The sequence below is a fragment of the Leptinotarsa decemlineata genome, unplaced genomic scaffold (assembly GCF_025532065.1).
Source record: "Leptinotarsa decemlineata unplaced genomic scaffold, Ldec_3_MD MMD2_tig00026354_RagTag_RagTag, whole genome shotgun sequence".
NCBI classification, from domain to species: domain Eukaryota; kingdom Metazoa; phylum Arthropoda; class Insecta; order Coleoptera; family Chrysomelidae; genus Leptinotarsa; species Leptinotarsa decemlineata.
The window spans coordinates 914,147-937,991 of record NW_027412702.1 but is presented as its reverse complement, the minus strand read 5'-3'; the positions used below and the strand labels follow the sequence as shown (position 1 = coordinate 937,991).

The 23,845-nt window shown below is 34.3% G+C and overlaps 2 protein-coding genes across 2 annotated transcripts in view; one reads left to right on the top strand and one right to left on the bottom strand.

The window, feature by feature from the left end:
- Positions 1–7,382, top strand: part of LOC111509450 (myrosinase 1) — a 38,131-nt gene extending 30,749 nt beyond the window's left edge. The window contains exons 6-8 of the mRNA XM_023165213.2: positions 353–490; positions 4,524–4,630; positions 7,190–7,382. Coding sequence (XP_023020981.2) covers positions 353–490; positions 4,524–4,630; positions 7,190–7,316 — 372 coding nt within the window. The 3' untranslated portion in view covers positions 7,317–7,382. The remainder of the gene's footprint in view (positions 1–352; positions 491–4,523; positions 4,631–7,189) is intronic.
- Positions 7,383–9,045: 1,663 nt separating this feature from the next.
- On the bottom strand, positions 9,046–18,092 carry LOC111509449 (alpha-tocopherol transfer protein-like). The gene is given in 6 exon segments (XM_074184355.1): positions 9,046–9,435; positions 10,796–11,009; positions 11,880–12,138; positions 14,923–15,082; positions 17,532–17,679; positions 18,027–18,092. Coding segments are annotated over 6 exon segments (984 nt in total). The 5' UTR covers positions 18,078–18,092; the 3' UTR covers positions 9,046–9,283.
- Positions 18,093–23,845: the final 5,753 nt, after the last annotated feature.

Genomic DNA, 23,845 nt, shown 5'->3' with positions numbered 1-23,845 from the left:
ACTTTCTTTGCTCCGTGAATAATGAATTTAATCACTTTGAAATAGATACTGCTCAGTAATTGATTAATCTTCAAGTTATTTCTTTGGCTTAGATCCTCTAACTGCCATAACTTGAATTGGAGTTTGATTTGGTAAATTTTGCCTCTTCTAAAAGAAGATTAACGAATATGAATTTCTTTATATTTATCCTTTAGAAGTAACAAAGAATTCAGATTTGTAGTTAAGAATTTGAGAAGTTCATAGCATTAGTTTTCGTGGAATGTTTATATCGAACCTCTCTTATTTGTTGTTCGGAATTTGTTGTAATAATATGTTATCTAAATCTTTGTTGAAACATTTTTATATTATGTAGGTTACAACGTGGGGTACAAGAAAACTGTTCAAATGGCTGAAGGAAACTTACAATAATCCTGAAATTTTCATATGCGAATATGGTTATTCTGATAATGGAACAACTTTAGAAGACAATGAGAGAATTAGATTTTCTAGGGTGAGTATTTTGAAACAAAAAAACATCAAAAGTGGAAAGGTTTTTGAAATTTCATCTGAAGGAATACTGAAGTGTTTATTGAATATAACTTCAGCCTTTCACACTGTTTCTTGTCAAAAATGAATATTTCTATATAACACGACAGTGCCGAAGTTTCCATCAAGTTTTTTATCAAGATACTCTACTGAGAATAAATATCCGATGAACTTCTGATTCTTGACAAATTTTTGTAACATTCCTCCATATGCTCCACTAATTTATGTTGGTAGATCAAAACATGTGTTGCACTATTTGGAACCTCTGGTGTAGTAATAAATATTACTAGAGCCTAATCCCAACACCAAACCGTTATTTTTAACACCTCGACATGTTAAAAATATCGGTTAGGTGCTGGGATTAGACTCCGGTAATATTCAAATCAAAACATGCTGCTCGATTTGTTGATTTCTTCTCAATGGGTATATTTTCATGTTCGCCAATACGAACTCCCAACGGTTTCTGGATTCACCGATATATGAGTCGCCTAATAGAATCTGGTTAACGCAATTTTTGGAGCCGACCATGATTGGTGTCTGAATTTTTGTTAGATTGTTATGCAGACCCGGATCTAGGCGGGTGCATACCGAGGCCTACGACTCGGGCCGCGAGTTCAGAGGGCAGCCAAATTCATACTTCACAGACGAATGGACAACTCATCATTCACTCAATTTTGACCTTCATTAGGCACAGACATTATTATTCGCGAGGCGCGTAGGCATAGTTAAAAATTCGCGCCCGCTCGCCCGCAGGAATCGCGGCATCACCTTTCTAATTACCGTGCTTGCGAAAGTGATTAAGCTATATTTGAAAACTCCCTCGTTGATCTCTCTTCACGACAGTGTTTCGTTTAGAACATGTGTGTTGCCTGTGTTTACAATTTGATACTTGTCGATGACATTAGAGTAATATAGCTAGAAGAGTTCTAAGCCATTTCTTATGGAAAAACACTTGCAAATTTGAGCAGGTTCATTCTGGACCTTTTTGGTCCTCAGGCCCAGTTCACATGGAAGGGACAAAATTCCATGCCTTGTCACTGCCAGACATCCATTCTGTGTGAATTAGGCCTTAGACTTTCAGAACCCACCCCTTCACTTTTGGCGTCATTCAGTCAACCAATCAGTTACCGCTCGTACAGCACGTACAGCGAGGTGAATAAAGTGACTTCTGGCCTAAAATCCCATGTATTTTCTTATGGAGCTGAACTTTTTGCAATATTCGTGATATCCGAGCGGAACCTTATGGAACACCCAATTCGAGGTAGGTGTGTTTCGAAGAGTGGGAGAGAGAAACATGTGACGTAATCGATACAGGGAAGGATGGAATGAGGGCGAGGGTTCCCTTGGGATACCGCCACACAACTCGGGCCCCCTTAGTACTCCGCCTCACCCCTCGAGCTCCCTTGAGAATCCGCCCCACCCCTCGGATCCCTTTGTCACGTACCAGTAACGTGGTCCTAATTGAAAAAAGTTTATCGGTATGAGAATTAAACCAAGGACGTCGGCGTCGTAGGCTTTGTCCTTAGCCTCGACACCAACGTGAAATATTGGAAGTGATTGCGAATTGTTGATAACGTTTGTTTTGTCGGGACCGAAATTGACTCATTCATTATACTTGACCGTATTTTTGGATTTCCTCAGAATGTTAGGGAAATTGTGACGTCATTGTCATGTAGAAGATAGGAAAATATCCTTAGATTTGGGAAAGATTGGTGAAACACAATTCTTTCCCAAATTTAATGGATATTTCCTTATATTCTACAAGTAAATGACGTCGCAACTTCCCCTTAAATTCTATGGAAATCCAGAAATGTGGTCTAGTATAGAGAATGGGTCAATTTTGATCCCGACAAAAAACCACGCTGACGACATGCGATCAAATCTCATACCGATAAACTTTTTTTTAATTAAAACCACGTGACTGGTGCGCGACAAGGGAGCGGAGTCTCAAGAGGCCTTACTCTCTTTGAATCTTACCGATACTCATTCAATCCTTCTCTACATCGATTATGTCACACGTTTCTCTCTCCCACTCTCCGAAACACACCTACCTCGAGCTGGGTGTTCCACAAGGTTCCACTTGGATGTCATGAAAATCGCAAAAAGTTCAGTTCCTTGAGGAAAAAATGGGATTATGGGACAGCAGTCACTTTCTTCATCTACTGGTGGTTTGAATTTCTCGCTGTACGCGCGGTAGTTGATTGGTTGACTGAATGACGGCAAAAGTGAAGGAGTGGACTCTGAAAGTCTAAGGACCAATTCACACAGAATGGACGTCTGGAAAAGACGAGGGGCGGACCTTTGTCCCTTTCGTGTGAACTGAGCCTGAGGTCCCAAAAGGTCCAGAATTAACCTGCTCAAGTTTGCACTTGTTTTTCCATAGAACTCTCCTAACTTTATTACTTATTAGAATTGGATACTGTCCTGTCTAATATTATGATAATGGGATCAATATGGCTGGCATCTATGAAGTCAAAACATTGGAACAGCAGTGATACAGCAACATAGTACTAGTATCTTTATATATGTAAATGAATAGGCGTAACACAGAAAGAACAGCGATGGATGTATTAATTCCGGAAGGCATAAGACCAAATGTCAATCAATTAGTGGACATCTGATAGCTGCCGCGGGGGCGGCATTTTTCATTTTTTGCCTCGCTTAAAAAATTGAAGATCGAGGGCTGCTATATGGGTGGTATGCGAGGATTTAAAGTATATTCTTTCATATAGATCTAGAACTCTGTATCCCCTCCAACAGTCCTAGACGTTAACGCTAGAAACGGCAAACACTGATTGTGACCGATGTTTTCTTTTAGCCGGTGCCGATGTCTATTCTACCAACTCAAATAGAGTCTTGATGATTCATCTTCCTGGGTAGATTGATGGAGATTGGATTCAGGTACTGTCCGGTATGAGTTGGTTTTCTGCATGAATATTTTTTCGTTTCGATAAATTAAAGTACAGCTTGTTATTGCTTGAATTAAACACATCCATTCTATATTTTTCAAATCTTCTTCTCCAACTTTTTGAATTGAAAGCCGTGGATTTTTGGCATTTTTCCTGACGTTTCGCTGGCGCGAGTGGCTAGCTTCTTCAGAGGTTTAACCATCATGGCTTGCTATCCGATGCCTAACTTTCAGGCTTCGTGAAGCGTATGTATGCCTTGTCAGGTAATCAGTTGTATTGGTACCTGTATTTGTACCTGTACTTATACGTTCACTTGTACCTGTAATTGTACCTGTACTTGAACCTGGAACATTAACAATCTTTTTGCCTGTTGTCATACTGTTCGTTATTCTCGAAATCCTTAAAGTGGGGTTCTATATTCGTTCTATATTTTTGTTGATGAAACTCGATTTTGTATTGTAACTGTCCTCAGTCATAGAACGTGTCACCAATAAAATAAACATTCTTGTAAAAAGTCTTATAAGAGAAAAACAGCACTCTCATTCACGCCGGTTTGAGGCCGGGGTAGACCGGATGTCCACGTGGGAGTGTTACAGTGGAACTACATAACCCCTATCCCCATTTACGCCGGGTGGAGGCCGGAGTGGACCGAGTGTCCACATGGGGACTGGACTTTAACAATCATATGTGTTGAATTATGTGTAAAAAGTCAAAAAGTGTCCCGAAAAGAAGGCGAGTCAACAAAAAAATATTAAGTGTTTTTATAAAAAACAAGTTTTGGGGTGGCAGTATTGCTTCGAGCAAGACCGCTGCACCCCTTCGACGAAGCTCCTGTCAAATCTGATAGAAGGAGGATGAAGAAATGCGGCGGAAGGAAGCAACGTCCAATAAATCTAGAGGGAGAGAGAGAGAAGAAGAAAAGAACTTATTTTATTGTATTCTTCGATAATTTCTGGAAACGATACTTCATTAACTGAAATGTACGAAAACGTTATTTATTATTCAATTCCAATCTCTATATGGCAGATTACAGAAACATGACGGAACCATATACTTCCAATCAATTCACTGTCAATTTCTTTATTTCAGATGTATTTGAGTGCATTCCATGATGCTATCTACAAGGATGGAGTCAGCATTTTTGGTGCAATGACTTGGAGTCTGATTGACAACTTTGAATGGACATCTGGATACAGGTATTACCAAAGTCACACCTATTCGCTGAATCTTTCCAATTTCTAATGAACAATACTTCTTCAGAAGTTGTGTGTCATACTGCACAGCATGCTACACGAATTCTTATATATCAGCAAAACATTTTACAAATATTCCTCAGAGAATAGAAATTGGTAATGAGTTATCGAAACGTATTTTGCATCGGAAGAGGTTTCTAGAGGCCAGAGAGGCCAGAGGCCATAAAGCGTCCAAATTCAAGACAGTAACTGATGTCAACATCTGATAGGAGAGATAAGAGGCTACTACACTTGCTATCTCTTCAAGATCAAGATTCACATTCGACCAAATGAACCCAGCTTCTCAACAAAGCCGATTAGTTTGTATGATCTTTCAGGTCAGATGGCAAGAGTACGGCTCTGTCGAACTCTAAAAACCCGATTCGTTCCCCAGCGGGGCAGGCACAAAGTATATGCTCTGCTGTTTCATCCTCAATGAGGTAGTTGGATAGTTGGGGTGCAAGATTCTCACTTTGATACCCGCGACAAACTACCCATATGAGGCTTTTTGCACGTCAGCTACACCTGACGATGCCTTAGATTCAACCGTGCAGGGCTTTTTCACCTCTAGTTTTGATGAATCATCACTTTAGCGCAAATGTGTGCTAACCTGCTCATGGGGGGTTTGTTCCTCCACCTGAGACAGATTGTGCGTACGCCGCTCAAGAATTTGGTGCAAGTTATTTTCGTAAGGTACCCCGCTCTTGAGGAGACGACTCAGTCGTTTCCTGGCTGCACCACCAAACCTTTTTTTTAGGTTCAGTTATTGGATCAGGAGTTGGAGAGTTGAGAATCTACTGATCTGAATTTACAGGGAGGTCAGTTGGAGTCGTAAGCTCGACATTCATCTTCTCTGTAAAGTACAGGCTTTACTAGTGTATTTAAAGAACAGCCAATAAGAATGATCGCAAGTACAGGCCTTGCTCGAATATTTAAAGAACACCGAGCTGCATCAAATTCTCTAATAACCGCTGAATTGGTAGCCAGAAAGATGTTCCAAAAACGTAAATCAAGTATCCCGAAGTTTGCAAATGATATAATGTGAGCTATCTGCATCAGAGGCAAAATGGGGCTCTCAAAATAATCTACAGAAAAACGATAACATGTATCGACTTTAGATGCTCGATGACCCAAGATTTCTAACAACTATTTCATCAGGTTAGTCGAATCAAAATACGTTGATTCTGAAAAGTGGTTACTGAAATCGAAGATCATTCCGAAGTCGAAGGCAAAATCGAATTTCAGGCTGGACATGGACGAGTTCAAACCTCTCTAGTAGGATTATCCAATACTCTAGTCACTTTTGAAAGGTTGGTGAAGGGTAATTTCAAAATCAATTCAGTATAGTTGACCTGCATCAGAAGTTATAAACCACGTAATGAGCTTTATGGGATGATGAACGTACTACAAAAATTTAGGGTGACTGAATTACAGAATAGAAAATATCACCCGATTCGATTGGATATCTCAGTGCTGGAAATTTTCACCTCAACTGTGATGGAGATAGGAGACTTTATTCTTCACTTTCAGATAGCAGCTTCTACCTTTTGTGGAGTTCCTAGACCAAATTCACACATACAAGTGTACAGTTCTGTTCAGAAGTTCATGAACTCAAAAGAGCTATAGGGTTAACTTGCAAAGTGATTCGGAAAACTTCGGTAAAAACACATTTCAGTCGTATATATAGGCTGAATATTTTAGGCAGGCACTATTGGTAACTCCAAAACCTTCAAGGTCAGAAGGTTGATAAAATTACAAAAAAAATGCTTACTCCAAAGGTCAAGTAAACAGTGTACCGAAATGGAGAAAAAAAAGGTTTTTTTAAGATATTCGCAAAAAATCAATATTGTCAATTCCAGTTTGAAATTAAAAGAAAACGCAACACGATTTTCATACACTTTCATTTGGTGTCATGAAATTCAAGTAGAGAATTCAAATCCAAAAGAACGAAACACATGTCCATCTTTGAAGAAGAGAGTTGACGGTGGCCAATATAAAACAAAACGTATTTGAGAAAATTTTTCAACACTAAATGATGATGTGTATGAAATATCCAAAAAAGTCACTATTGCTATTTTATTTTGATAGATGAGAGCTCTAAATCGAATATTTCGAGAACGCCTACTTTGTTTTTTCCATTTCTGTACAACGTTTATTTGACTTCATAACTACACAACTGTTTAAAATTCCACCAACCTTCTAATTCTGAAGGTTTTCAAAAACTTGTCTGTATAACAGTATGGTCGAAAAAATTCTTGGATTCTGTTAACACCACTTCATGACATCAACGAATTGCATTTTGCCATAATTATTTCGATAAAACTTTTTCCAATAAACAACTGCAATAAAAATATATAAAAAAATTTAAATAGCTAACTGCAAAATGTTGCTCTTTATCAAAGTTTGCTATCTATATCGAATAAAAAATACTTTCACTATGCACACTTGTCGCACGAACTATTGAAAAGGTATAACAACACTTTTGTTTTCATAGACAGATATTGAGATACATTTTTTTTAAAGCGCACACTTTGGCCTTTTTTACATCGACCAAAATGATCCTAACAAAACGAGGATTCGGAAGAAGTCAGCACATTTTTTCAAGAAGTTAGCAGCTACCGGTCGTATACCAGAGGATTTGCACACATAAATGGCTTGCAGAGGAAATTTTACCATTTTATTTGTAAATTATTTCGAATAAACTGATCATATTCAAGTTCTATTTACTTTCACTCGAAGAAAATTTTAATAATTATGAATTACAATCATTACAATTATGAATTACAATATCACAAAATTCCATTTGTAGAAAATTTATCTGATGAACTTGGAATTCTACTCAGTACCGAACAAATTAAAGTGGCCTTTTCAAATGAAAATATACTTGGAAAGCATTTTTTCTCGAAACAAAGAACAAAAACAATACAAGGAATACAATTCTATATAGAGTACAAATTGAACTGTGGAAGTTGTCACAAATGCTATGTTGGTCAAACCGGACGGTAATTTGAAACACGAGTTTCAGATTATATAAGACACTCTAGGAAACTAAATATAAAAAACCCCAGAGCTCTCGTTGAACATGGAAAAGAATATGGACACATTTTTTGATTTTGATCATCCAACTATTCAACCATATTTATCCAAAAGACTTTTGAGCGAAATGATACAGATGCTCAAATGCGATAGAAGAGATGTAGATGGCCTTAATAGTGCATATTCCATTTCGATTAGGGAAATACCTGGATAACTTATCCTTTTTCCATTCTTTTTCTTTCTGTCATTGAAGAAAAAACAGATACCACCTTGATATCTGATGATTTTGAAAATATCATCAACAAGAAGAAACTATTTTTCGTTGAGTAATTCAATTGGGAATGCTTCTCAATTTGGGTTAATATAGCAAATGCAAGTATGAATTCATGAGTTTTTCAAATTCACTTCGGAAAGTATTCAAATTGATGTTTCAAATGTTGGGTTTTGATTTTTGAAGGGATTTTTTCCTAATTCACATATTGGCAACATCACCTATATCAAGTTGAGATAATTTATACGTACCTAGATATTCTACTTTAAAAAAGAAAAATTATCTTTATAAATCAACGATTGAGGCAAAATATAAATTAATGTTCAATACCACCTCCACAAGCCACATAAACAACAGTTGTTTTGTTATTTATTTATATATAGGAAGATAGGTTAGGTGCACAAAATGTCATATGTCACAGAATGCCTCGGAACTCGGAACATAAGTTAACAGAACAGCACGCCTCTGAAATATGTCATCTTTGTTTGTCTCATACAGGTAACAGATTCATTGTCCTTTATTAGCTATAACCGATGTTGCCAAATGGTGAAATAGAAACGAATCCCTTTAAATTACTAATGCATTATTTCATTCCTCTTTTTCAAGAATTTAAATATTTTTTTAAAGAAAAAGGTTGAAATGATAAGTTTAAATGCGTTGTTTTAGAGCTCTTTTATGAAAACTACTTGATTTTCGTCAGGAGGAACATTTTCTATTAAGAACTCATTATTTCTTGTAGAATTGAAATGATGAATATTTGTATGAGTTGTGTGGGAGGTATATTTATGAAAATTCATTGTTACAGAGCGCCTAAATAGAATTTAATTGAATTCTTAACGTCGGCAAGAAAACAAATGTTTTTTAAAGAAAAAATTGATCCTGTTACCCAACCAACCTTCCCTTACTGAATATAGTATTACTCATTTCGAAAGAGGTTAATGAATAATATCAGAAATGAAAAATATTCCAATTCACAAACAGTATTGAACAGAGAACTGACAGGATTTCTTTGACAATCCTGAAAATTATTTTGTAGCATATTAGGATGTAATCTATCAATTCAAACTGTAACTTTTATTATCAATAGTGTATATTTCATGATCACAATCATTGGCAGAGTAATATGATTTATATGAACCATTTAACTGTTTTTTCAATAAAACAAAACAACTTTTCTTATTGCCACAAAGACAAACAGGAATATGAATGATTTGAATATACAATTAGAAAATACTTTGGTAAAAATGAGAACTAGTGGAAGTACAACATTTAGAGAAATATAATGAACAAAAATAAGTAAGAAAAATTATCTAATCAATTGTGAGTTGTCGGAAACTTCCATCTAAACCAAACAGATCGTCATAATTTGTTGGTTTTCCTGGACGTTTCGATTCATCAGCCTTGATATTTTCTTGAGCTTCGAACCAGGGAGTGTATTCTTCAAGTTTTTTCATCCACTGATCTGAAAATGAAAATAGTTTTTCACACAAGAAATTTACCTATTTATTGAGGTAAGATAAATCAATTCCATGAGAAAGCGGAAGGGAGTGAACTCAAAGAAATTATAAATATGAATCGGTGTGTTCATATCAGCCGTATCTTCCTGAGTTTTTATGTCAAATAGAAAATGTTTTCGAAGCATAGAGGTCCATTTCGAAATTATTATCTTTGAAAAATAGGTAAATCTGTTATTTGTATTAAAATTATTTCTAAACTAGATCATTTACTATTTCCTTATTTGCCATCAAGAATGTTATACTTGAATCATTTCGTATATTTTCCGCTCGACATTCCATACAGCGTGGATCACCTTGAATTATAGTTAATATTGAAACGAACGACCAATATTACGTTCCACGATAATGTTTTTGCCAATGAAATCTAATGCAATTGCAAATTACCGCGTCTACATGAAATATAATTTTTTGTTGATATTTTACAGCAGTATCTGGTGTTCACCACGTGAAGCTGATATTCTGAGACATTATTGGACATTGCTCAACTCCATCTGCTCACACTGCGGAATATCGATTTTGATTTAACGCTTCATAAAATTCCCACCATCAAAAGACTTTCGCTACTTTATGGTTTGTTCTTCCTGAACTTGGGCATCATATCCAATTTTTGACGTTGAATCCATTATCTTCCACTTCTCTACATTGAAAAATTACTGTCATTGTTCAGATTATTCAAGATGTATCTTGCAGGTTTTTACTTCCATCAAAATTATCATTTGTTTGCATCTTCCTTCTTATTTCAATATTTTGATTCAATATTTTATTGTAATATTGACTTTTCTGGTTTTGGTTTTTCTACTATCGTTTGTTCGTGAATTATGACTTTGCCATCGCAAAGGCAAAGGTTTCCGCGAATGAAAAATTCTGAAAGTATATTTTAAAAAAAACAAAAACCTCTTTTTCATGACCGAACGACGATATCTCATATCACCTATTCTCTTTGAGAAACCTTATGTTGTGAAAGTCTGGAACGCAACAGAAAATTCAAGTTAATATCTGTCTGTCTCTGTCTGTTTAAAATCTGTTTTTCCGTTAATCAGCTGTCGTACCCCTACGAACGACAACCCTCAGGAGTCGAAACTTGTGCGAGTTGAGTATTAACGAGGTCTTACCTTTTAACGTGTGATTCCTAACACGAGTTGGACGATAGCAAGTGAAAATCGATCATTCAGACTAGGGCTTGAACCATCGACCAACACGACAGTCAATTCGAGTGAGTGAACAAAGCACCCGCGTCGAACCACCTGGCCACCGACCGACCAAACATTAAAACATCTGTTGCTGTTGAAACACTTAGTCACTCACCGTGAAAAGTTTGTAGTTTTCCTGCTGTACCTCCATACTCTTCCGGTAACACATCCTTTGGTATATATTTGTGTAACGATTCCTGATCCGAATGAACGAAAATTCTATTTTTCAGTTTCTCTTTCAAGAACGGTTTCACCCAGCTGATGATTGTATCTACCAAAGGAGAAACGTTGACAACATGAACTTCTTTGAGTTTAACTGGATAAGCTTCCTAAAAATGAAAATAATGAAACAAGTGGAGGAGGATCAATTTGTTTATTTGCTATTTGAATGCCACCGCCAGCAATATACATTATTTTGCAAACAGAATTGGAAATTTATATATTTCTCAGAGTTTTCTCAAATTTGGAGGGTCTAATATTTCACTGTTGCTCACATGCCCGTTTAAAACCTTCTATAAAAATTAATCCGTTCAAAAAGTTTGGTCTATTGTGACTATTATTGATCAACTTTAAGAAAAGGTTGGGTTATTTGATATCTTACGGCAATTTCATTTCATAATTATCAAAAGTAGGAATTACTGTTGTCTTCAGTTGGCGTATAAACAAGTTGGGCATAATTGAAATTTTGAAGTTTCAAACAATCTCAAATCATTTCAAATGCATTGAATTTCTGAAAATCTTTGTAGCAAAACATATTTTTCAATTCACCCATCGGTTTACTTACTTCAAACATGAAAGAGCTTCGAACTTTCAGATCATTTGAAACTCCAAGGCGTTTCAAAATCATCATCAACGATAATAAAAAATGGTAAAACTTCGCATTGATATATCAGAAATAATTTTGATATGATTTTTTTTCATCAAAGTGTAAATAAAACGAAAAGTTAAAAATTTCTAGTTTTCAAATCAAATAAATTTTTCGGTTTTTTTATCGATAGAGTTTTTACGAAATCTGATGAATCGAATGCCATCGTTATCCTTGAACGAGAAACATATTCAGAAAATTAAATCAGTCATTCAAAATGAAAACCTTACTTACATCAAGAAAGACCCAACGAATAAATATAGTTTAAAAAAACTAAAAAACACGCTTTTGAAGAACATCGAACTAAAAAGTTAAAAATATTGCAAAGTATTACTCACTTGGGTAATGACTAAAATTTTTTAACCATCGATGGATTGATTTTTGAAAAATGGGTGGGAGTGGCTACACTTGCATCTAAGATATAAACATCCCCAGCAACACCAGTCTCTTCCGCTTCCAGACGAACATCACCTATCATGAGAACTACTTTCATAATATCTGCAATGTCATATGTTTCCACTTGATCTGTTTTACCCCGAAGAACAACAACTCTTCTACCATCAGGAGTTAGCCCTGGCAAAGGAGGTATCTGACTGAAAATTAGAAATAATTTCTATAAAACCAATGTTTCAACAAAGGAAATATGCTGAGCCAAGCAACAACAGTTTTGATTTGTACATTAGAATTGATTCAGACAAATTTTTTTAGTATTTTTTGGTAGATTAGTGTGTGATAATAATAAAAATACTTGAAACACTCATTCATCAAAAGTTCTAGACGATTATATCAATGGAGATTGTTTATCGTTAAATATTTACTAATGACCTTGAAAACATGATGATTGGTTTTTGTGAGAATTCATACATAACTATTAGGGGCGATCCGTTATTGGAGAGAAATTGTTTGGCTATCTATTCTTTATATGTACTATCGTTTTACAGAAAAAAAAACATTGAATTACAGAAAAGAATAAGTTCTTTCAAAACAAATACTCTTATATAAACATTGAATTATACGAAAAATACATTTTTCATTCAACGTGTTTTATATGGATGCTTTTCCATTCATTCCGTTTTGTATTTTTAATGAGAATGATGTATGATCCAATTCCATAACGAATGAAAATATGATTTATCGTGTAATTCGAAGATAGTTGAAGAGAGTTGTTTAGAATGAACTTTTTTTTTCGTATAATCCAATGTTCATGTGAAACTAGTTTTTTCAAGGAAAAATGAAACTATTAAACCTAATTGCCCTTTCCTTTTTCTCAGAATTTTTCCACATTTTTTCGTATAGTCATGGAAAACTAGAAAACCAAAATGTTTTTTACTCATTCTTTCTCATTCAGAATATTTTGCACAAAATATCTTTATCGATTTGGAGTGAAAGGGAAATCATCTTCAGAACCTAATTTCGAATACAAGTGAGAGTTCAGTTCATAAAATAATAAAACTTGCCCATGTCTATAATGAGCTCGTTCTACGAAGTAATTATTTTCGAACGAATGTTATTATGTCAAGGAACCCTTATATCGTCTCAAAAATGATAGCATCTGAAAAGTATCCCTTATATTATATTAAAATTCATAGATGGAGAAGTAAACTCATGATATTTTCAGTCATTCTTGAGATGACTCTCAGTTTACAAGAGTATCCTGAAGGCTCCGACACAAACACCACTCCCACAAACGAGAACCTGAATTTGTGATGCACTGTCTGGAACCTTTCGTGTAGTAATGAATATTACTGGAGTTTTTTCACAACACCAAACACCTTGACACGTGTTTCGATCACCAAGAGGAGGAACTAGAATATCATTATTGACGCTCTTCCATCAACCAAATCAGGAGGTGAAAAATTAGTCGAAAATTTTTCTGGTGTGCTTGAGTGTTGTGAGTGTTAAAGTCCACAAAACATGTGAAAAAGTCGTAGTATTCTCTTCTGAAGTCCACAAGGTCATTCAAATATGTAGGTACTTGAAAAATAGGTATTACTGTGAATTACTTGCCAGTCGTGGAATAATTTCAACGTTGATCATCCTTGTCACGTTTTTGTTATTTTCATTGTAGCATTCCCAATAAAAATATATACGATCTCGAAAAAACCAAATGAGAAAGAGATGAATTTCAGGGTGGCAGGCCGTGATCGAATGGAATTTGTGATTCGTCTGCTACTGCGGTAAAAATCTTCAATATGCTATTCAGAGCTATTTGAGAGAAATTTGGAAAAAATAACCTTCTTTTCAATGAGTCACTTACTCAATCAGTCGATACTGAGACTTCAAAATGCTACATTAATCCTCGCAGTCAACGCATATAACACTGAAGATGTCTGCAGCAATAGCAGACGGAACGTTATGTACAGTTACGTCCTACCAGCCCGAATTTTCTCTCTCATCCTGACTTTTGCCATGGAAACCTATGTTATTGAACAATTGAGTTGTAAATAATTTCAGATTGTGTACCATGAACTCAACTCGACTTGTTGATGGAATGTGAATACATTTAGGCATCAGAGTACCGTTTCGAAATTCTCATGCAATTTTCTCTTCACCGTCAAAACAGAGATTAACATTTGAATTGAAGGGGTTATATTTTTTAGGAGTGATTAATTTTTGGGAAAGAAAGTTTTTGGCTTTCTACTACTCCATCTTGATACAAAAAGAAGGATGAAGGAGTCTTCCAAAGAAAGGAAGGAAGTAACTCTATACATGGATGTGTAGATCATGCAAAGAAGTAACTTTCAGACACAACCTGAAAAAAAGTCCTCCTGAAACAGCTACTTTTTTTTGTATCAAGATGGAGTAGTAGAAAGCCAAAAACTTTCTTTCCCAGAGATTAACAATTTTTCACATTTTCTCGTATTCGATTTTTGAGTTATTTTTCTTCAAGAGAAGATATATTGATACGCAAGATTACTACTGAACAGTTTTAGAAATACGAGTACAAAAACAAAACAGAATTACGTTTTAATTTTCATTATGTTCATAATCTTCTACCCAATCAACATTTCTCAACATCTGGCCAATGAGTAGTTATACTTCCTGGTTCGATTTTACTGTACAGTGAAGCGTATAATAAATATATTTATTGTCTTAACGTGACAGATGGTATACAGAAAATTCTAAATGATAGCCTCATTTGGAAAAGAAACCAAAAATATTTTTTTCAGGTCATCTGAATGGACATTCTTCAATATTGTTTCCCGGAACAAATTGGAAGAACCCAAAAATCCTAATCGATTTATCAACTGGAGTCGGACTGATATAAGCCAATTCAGGTCATTAACAATTGAGTAAAATAAAAAAATTGCCATGACAAAATATGTATACACTTCAGACAATAATGTTGGATGGAAACAACCAGAACGGAATCTTACCCCACTTCAACGACTAGCTTCAACTCTGGGTTTCTTATATTTCGATTGGAGAATATTTCTGGAACCGCAGTTCTCATAGTAAAGTACATATCCAATTTCCTTTTACATTTTTCCAACGAAAATTTGCACCCTCGCAAGAAAGTCATAAGTCGTTGTTCATCTGGAAAATATTCAATAAATGAAATTCCATCAGTAAAATTCTGAAATCAGAAAAGAATAATCTCACTACCAAAATAATATTTCAGAACACAAAAGAGCCGTTCCAGTATTACGCAAACATATTTATTACAATTACAATTACAATAGTAAGATTCGCTTACTTTTGCTGAAACGTAAACATTTTTATATGAATTTTTCTTTTAAAGTATTCTGTTTGATTCATGGGCAGCAGATATGATTCTAGAAATAAGAAAATAGATTTATGATAAAGGACTTTAACGCACATATTATCCATTTGAACAAGGTTTATTGAGACGGTATTCAACAAAGAGTAAGTTCAAATATTATAATTTATAATCTTAAGTAGAATATTATAATCTTAAGTGTGCATATTAATTTCAATTAACAGTCTTCAATCCATGTCAGCCGAATCCATGATTCTAAGTTTTCATTGACATTAGATGTTTGCTGTTCAATGCTGGATGTCTGCTCACTTTCATCCGATTTTGGAATGTCTTTGTCGTTCTCTTCGAGACATTCAAGTTCGTGGTCCTCCAAATTTTGAACAATGTACACCAGTTCATCAGCACGACGAGCAGCGACTCTTATACGGCTAATTTTGACATCAGTGTGCGTGTTTACTTTTTAAGGATGTGTCATTTAGTGACTTGACGGAAGCATGATTGAGACCACACGTTTTGCATGTTCGACTTGATGGCTTCAATTTTACTGTCGGACAAAAATAATTGTAAGAGATTTGCAAAAAAATCTTTCAGTGAATCATTCAAGCGTAGAGCTAAATAGACTTTAAAATTGAGAAATTGCCTTCATCACCCAAAACCAAGTCATCATCTGTTTATTTCACTTTCACTTTTGGTGGAAGAAACCTGTTGTCTAGTAATCTGAATATGCCACTTCTTGGACGACAGCATTTGATGTTTTTAGGTTTTACAATTTGAGGCAAGTATTCGCTTTCACGAACATGTTTTGTATACCATTCAATTTCTGGGAAATCAGGAATATCTTGCTCGCTTAACCCATAGTCAGACAACTGAATAGCGCGCGGTATTTTGCCTACTCGGTGACAAGCGATTACCTAAACCCCACAAATGCGTTTTATTTTCAAAGATAGACAATGGGTGGGTTGCCATATGTGTGAAAAAATAAATAACTACGGCTGACGTAATCACCATCTAGACACCCCGCCCTCCATGTCGTCAAATATAAGCAAATCAAAGACCCCCGCCCCCCCTATGGTGCTTACGTAATACTTGAACGGCCCCAAATGGGTTTTTTTCATCATAATGAATTATATGATTCTTCATTTCACTCTCATAATGTCATGTGGTTTACCGTACTATCTTCAACAGTACCATTGTCAATTTATGAAAAATAGGATAGATTATACAGACACATATTCACATCAGTGTTCATTGAATAAAAAAACTTTTCATATTTTCCATACCTTCAGAAATTATGCTTTCAAGAAAATATTCTCGTATGTAATATTTTAAGATAAAATGTGTGTAAAGACTGAAAATTTCAACCGATTGAACTTAGTATATTTTCTTCAATGCATAAAAACTATAGAAGGTTATTGAAGGTTAGGCAGTTTTTACAGAGTGTACCAGTGATTAAATTAACTAGACCTGTTCAATCTATTAAAATGAACCCAAATATTGTTCTTGAGAAATGTTGTCGTCAACATTAATATTTCAAACATAAACTTATAGTTTTCGAAACTCAATAATTTTCGGATATTTCACATAAATCCTAGAATTTGCATATCAAAACTTTCTTAAGTTTACGTTATCTTTTTTGTTCCGAAAATGATTTCGAAATATATTTGTCCTAAATCAAGTCCAATCAACCAAAATGCGTACAATTCCATAACATAAAATTTTGCTTTTAGGTATAATGGTTCAGGATAAAATTTTTTGATCTACGGATTCAAAATTTTATTGACTATTAGGAATCAAACGTTAAAAGGTAATACCTCGTTAATCCTCAGCTTGCACAAGTTTCGACTTCTGAGGGTTGTCGTTCGTAGGGGTGCCACAGCTGGTTAACGGAAAAACACATTTCAAACATATTTTTCATTATATACTCAAGTCATTTTTTTAGCATAATTTCAAAAATTAGGCCTTTGCTCACATTTTAAATGGTCGAATTGGTTCACTCGGAAAGTAATATTTAATTATGTCTGTTCAAATCTGTTTTTCGTTAACCAGCTGTTGATCCCTACGAACAACTTCCCTCAAAAGTCAAAACTTGTCCGAGCTAGGAATTAACAAGTTACCACCTTTCAACTTGCGATTCTAAGCACGATCATCGAATAAGTTTTTGAAAAAAATATTAACAATATTTCCGCCAATGTAGAATATATCTTTTTGTTTATCATTTCAATTTTCATCGAACGATTTTGGATTGAGAACAGAAGTGATACTTACCCCAAGTGTCTGGTAAATGGGGTTGTTTGAGTAACCAGTCTTTAATGTGCTGTAAATCACTATCTCTAGTTTTAATATCTTCATTGAGTTCTTTTCTGATGTGGATCTGCAATTCCGGACCAGGCTGTACCAGTGTCATGATGGAGGACTACTGAAAAAGAAATTAGTCTGAATTACGGATATACAAAAGTTCGATAACGGATGTATGTGTTCTCATATCCTTTCACGTACTTCAGCATAATTAGTTCATTGCCCTCGAATTGGGAACTAGGTTATCAATAAAGGTAACTCCAGAATAGGAAACACAGGATATACCGTGAATAATAATTTGAAGATCTATCATCGCCTATTCAATGTTAGCGGTTACCCAAGACTTTGTTCGCGTATACTTCAGTTTTACAAACTTTAAGCAGAGTTTACCAAGAAATAGTCTCAACAAAAACTTCTTATTCTGAAATAATATAAAAATTGAATTGAGGAATTTTTTTTGACAACCTGTATATTATACTTCAATTCGTAAACAACAGGTAACTGACGCCATTTCATAATATGTCACAACAATTACAGGTTTGGAGAAACCAAAACATATTTTATTTCAAAAACAATTACTTTTTAATGCGAACTACAAAAACGAGGAGAAAGTGAAATTTCTTTTACAATTTACCGGATGTACGTGACTATACTTGGTAAATCCCTTCAACCGAAACGAGATTCTAATAATCATAGATGTAATATGTTTTTTTATGATTCATTATTCAACTTTATGATATTGAAGAAACTAGGCAGATATTAAGATGTTTTACGTAGACATTTTGAAGGCCGAGGTCGCATGTTTTGTTGCCTACTGGAAAATAGGTACTTACCTATTTCAAAATTGAAATTGTTAGTTGTGAAAGTATTACTGTTGGAGTAACTTTCATGAAAGGTCATTATCACTTGTTACAAGCTGATGTGACACTATGGATTATGAAAAATTATATGTTATAAAAATATAGGTTCAACAACGGATCAGTCGCTAGATTCATGGAAAATTTTTGAACTGACTAGTGCGTAAACATACAAATCCAAATAATCTCATTCAATCATGTTTTTTTATTTGATATGCATAATATAAACCACAACCCCATAATTCCACATTTTCGTCAGAATTCTTATTAGAAACCTCTTCTATCTCACAAGACACCTGGTCAACGCAAACTGTGCGATTATTTAAATATTATTCGTTTTCAATTATTTTTATGACTATAGCAAGTGTCAAATGTGATGACGAGCCCGCTCCATGCTCACAAACTCATTTTTAATGTAACCCCATTATATAACATTTCAATGTACTGTTTCACTACCCATAATACTAAATGAAATATGAAAAGAAATTATAAAGAAGTCATGTTTCATTTACGACCATGATTAAAACCAATTATTTATATATATCACACTGGCCAGCAAGGAGCTTATCGTAATTGGCGCTTGCTATACTAGTTTTATAATGCAGCAGGTAGAAACAGAAACATTCAGCATTTGTATCTATTCAAATAGAGATCAAGGAAGTATTTTTGTTACTGTTCATTGAAAAAATTACTGAACACACCAGTGATCCATATTCATTTTCAAGTTCCCCTTCAAATAAAAACCTCTGTTATGGCAAATAAGCATCGCAATTCTGTCCAGCGAATTTTTTTATATTGAATTCAATGCTATGAATTATAATACCTCGTACCTATCGGTAACTGACGTGTTGTTTGAATAATGTTTTGTCATCTTCGCCTTCAATTAAAAACAAAAAAAATCGATATGTCATTAATAATGAAAAGGAATAATATAGATCTGATAGAGAAAAGATGGTTGAGGTCACACAGTTATTAATTATTTAATGCTTAGTAATTTTACCTGACGTCAGAATGTCAATAATTCCATTTCTCTGTAACGGCTAATGATATTTCGAACGCAATTTTCGATTCTATGAAATATTTTCACTTGAGTTTGGTAATAATGATGATTCATTCTTAACAAAACGCAGAAAAAAATCAGATACTTACTGTTTTTTAAACTGCAAAATAATTTATTGCAATTGTACTGATGAACAATTCATTCGATAATTTGTATACAATTATCAGTTGGTATAAAATGACAAATATTCATTTATTGAATTAGAGAGTGAAAGAGACAAGAAAATCGTGATAAATATCATGATATTATCGTAGTATATAAACTTATTTTTCCTTCATTTAGGACACCTGCAAACGGTCAATTATATACTTGGAAGATTTGATTAATGTTAATGAATTATTCAAATAAATTTACAACTGGCGCATTGGAGCAGTTTAATATTAATGGAAAAATAGTTACAGTTCTCATCAACTACAAATATACTGTGGATGTATAGGAATATAGGTTTTCATGTCTGCCGCCAATGTTTTGATTGGTTTCGGGTTTTTCCGTGGTCTTCTTTGGTTATAGTCTCCAAACGTTTCAACTACAACTGCGGTAGAGTCATCTTCAGTGGCGAGGTCGAAGTACACCTCTTGACGTGTCAACTGACAGTTGACACGTCAAGAAGAGTACTTCGTACTTTTTGATAATAAAGAAAATCACATCACCCGTTTTCACCCCTGGAGAAGCTATTGTATAGTGAAACACGTGTGGCGTTTTTGTGAACGTCATGTATTTTCATCAAATATCGGCCGATTCATCAGTTACAATTTTCAAACGTCTTTTTCCTAAATTTCGATGAGAAATAATGATCACTGATACTTTGAGTACTTCTTCAATTTCAATAATTGCCTATTGAGAAGTAAAAACTGATTAAGAGTTCCGAACAAATTACCTGAAAATATTTTTGCGTACTGACAAATTTTTAGAATTCAGTAATCGTTCTGAACCTTTCAGTTTACAACCCAAATAAAAAAAATCATTTATTCCTGATGGTCAATTTGATGGAATGAAAAATTTATCGAAATGATTTTTTCAGTTGAGCCGCTGTCGCCACAATACAAACAGAAATTATCAAAAGTCAAATTTTGCGTGAGCAGAGGATTAACGGGGTCATACTGTCAAAACTCATTTCCTAATAGGGATCAGAAGATATGCATCGCTCGATTTTTTCACGTAAAAACACAAACATCTCTAAGGAATTGCATGTGATAGAAATGTGGAAGAATTACTCCCTACTCAAATTATTTCAGATGTTCAATGATTGTTACCACGTCTGAAATTGTGACATCATCTAATCTTGTTTTTGTAATAATCATGAGTTCTATCAGTTCAATCAATTCGATATTTAGTATAGTATTTTAATTTTTTTTTTCAACAAATTCCATAAGATTCACTGAGACCAATTGCCAAACTGTATACTAATATCCAATACAACTGTAAGAATAAATGGACAACAATCCACTGCAATCAATGCGCTATCAATTTCGTTCCACTGAAGACCATATTATCCAAAATTGAACAAACCATCATCTGGTTTACTGTCTTCATTTCAAGTTATACACAAATAATGATTAATTAATATGTCATCTTTTTTCTTAATTCGATCATTTATGTGAATTTATCTCTTAATTTGTCAAATCCTTGATATGTCAATTTTTTTTTATATATTTAGCTTGAGTAGCCTCTATTTATACATTATTATTTTTATTTTATATTGTCCTTTGAATGGATTCATCTGTTGGGCAAAAAATGTTGTTTTCCTTTTCTTCTTTTTTTCTCTTTCTCAACAGTAGGTGCAATAACAATTATGCGATATTTTTCCTGGTGTCTTTCTTTTAGCAATAGCTCATGAATATATTTTTGTTTTCATCAATTTGAAAATGTCGTCGTTCTATTAATTTTATTCTGGCGAACGGACGAAGATCCACCTCAAGGTCGACGAGTTTGTTATAGACAAACATTATGGTTCAGGACAAATATCGAATAAGTGGTTTTTTAATTATCCAAAGTATTGAGTGATGATGAGTTTCATTGCAGCAGGATGATTAAAATTGAATGAAATTCAATGTAAAACTCTCTGAGTGGTTTTTTAGATGTAATTCTCTTGTATAAAGATATTTCAATTATCGTTTGAGTTAAAAAGATAATTTAAGGGGAGATGAGTTTTTTTGGAAAGAGCTTCTGGCCTCTGATATCTCTATCATGAAACAAAAAATGTGGGAAACTTCCAAATTGAGAAAGAAAAAATTACAACATTGGAAAGTCTTCATTATACCTAGTTTTTCTTTTACTTTCTTAGAAAGTTTTCCACATTTCTTTTTCAATTCAAATGAAATTCCTATGGCGGGGTTAACCAACAGTAGAGATGTGTGTACGTACTGTCATTGTGACAGTATACACATCTACAGCAAGGTTATGGAAGAAATGAGTGATTTGTCTGGTTATCCAAAACGGTGCTGATGAGGTGATAAGGCAAGTGTCTCGCCTTGAAAATTCAAAGTACATCATTGAGAACGTTATTATTCCATATAGGTGACAGTTCATATTAATACTCTTCGCGGCTCGACTGCATGTATGAAACCTTCGTCTAAGGAAAACATTGTCTAACAACTTCATCTCGTCTCAAACGGAAAAGAAACATTCCATGTACCAATACTGTGACAGAAATCAAAAAAATATCAATACTATATCGAAAAGAGACACAATTGAAAAAAACATGTGCGTCTCGAGACGTACACGTTTTTTTTACAAAGTTCTCAACTTACTGTTAGTGAGAATGGCCGTGTCAAAAAGAATGTTACATTTAATTGATACATATCAATACAATAGAACAAGTTACTACATTAAAAGAGGTTGACTCCTCACTGATATAAAGAGTGTTATTGAATTTATTTACTAAAAATCGTTATTTGTTTTAAAATTATTTGATTATATGGATTATCATGTGTATGTACACATATTATAGCTACCATAAGCCAATTATTATTTCTGTAGCATTAAATAACGATGCTAATAATGTACATACACAAAATAAGTATCATAATTTTTAAGCCACGTTTCACATAATGAAAGAATATTTCGTGCTTGCTGGTTAGATTTTCATATTACTGTTAACAGTATATGTCTAACGCACACTAAACACAGCGTCTGTCCGACGAGTCCGACGAGAGAGGAGAAGCCGCCTTCCGCTAACGTATGCTTGAGAAAAAGAGATGCCAGAAAAACTGGCGCCGTTACGCGTTAGGTAAAGAAGCGGTTTTGAAGTTATCACTTCCAAACAAATATTGCGAATTGAAACTTCGAAACATTCATCTCCGTACCTATACAACAGGTTCTGGTAAATGTCTGCATCTATCGTATTTAAGAAGTTGATGCCGCAATAATGGAAGGATTTTGAATAAAAGAAGATACTAAAAAATCAGTCAAATAGATTTCAGCAGGAATGTCGAACATGCAATATTGGTAGTTAGCAGTGAATTTTATTTTGTGACATTTTGCCTGTGCTCCAGGACAAGCTTCAAATGCGCAGGTGGTGAGTTCATTTCAGCAATGATATAAGATTTATTATTATTCCCTGTACCTTCACCTGAAGGGGTGGTGAGCAATGTAACTGCCGAAGCTGAACAATGGGCTGCAAGTGCGATATTTGACTTTATATCGACAATTTTCGGAAATTTCATAACGAATGAAAATAAATTTTCCAAGCATTGTACTCTCAGAATATTTGTAGATTCTAATATTTGGTTGGGATTATGAGAACTCAGACGAAGTAAACGCCTTGAGGAGAACATTAATTTTAGAGTTTGTTTTTTCATTTAACAGAAATGTATCAGAAATTGGACGATATCATCAATAGTTTTTGAAAATATTTGAAAATGTATTTCAGCTCACGTTACACACTTGATTATTACATCACTGCAACCAGGAAAATTTCCATATTTAATAATGTTGCTTTTGTATTTCCATTGTTTAAAAAAGGCGACTCAATTATAATAAGCAGCTACAGATTTTATTACTGTTCACTTTTTCAAAATTAGTAAAGAGCTGTTAATAATATAATAATGGGTTTTTTACGAAAGTATTGGATAGATACTTCTCAACATAGTTTTCCAAAAAATAAATATATTGATAGAGCTATAAATCATTTTCCCAGTCTTGTATACTTCGAACTTGATCAGAATGAATTTGGCATTCTAGTTTCATCCTAAGCTTTCGACAGAATAGATTAAACAACTGTGAAAGATAAACTTCATCACCTGGGTATTATAGAAAATATTTTGAATTGGATAAAATCTCACTTGCAAAATCGTGAAGATGTGCAACAACCTGTCTGGCAGTTGCAATGTTCCGTTAGGAATGTCTCAAAAGACAGGTAGGTTCAC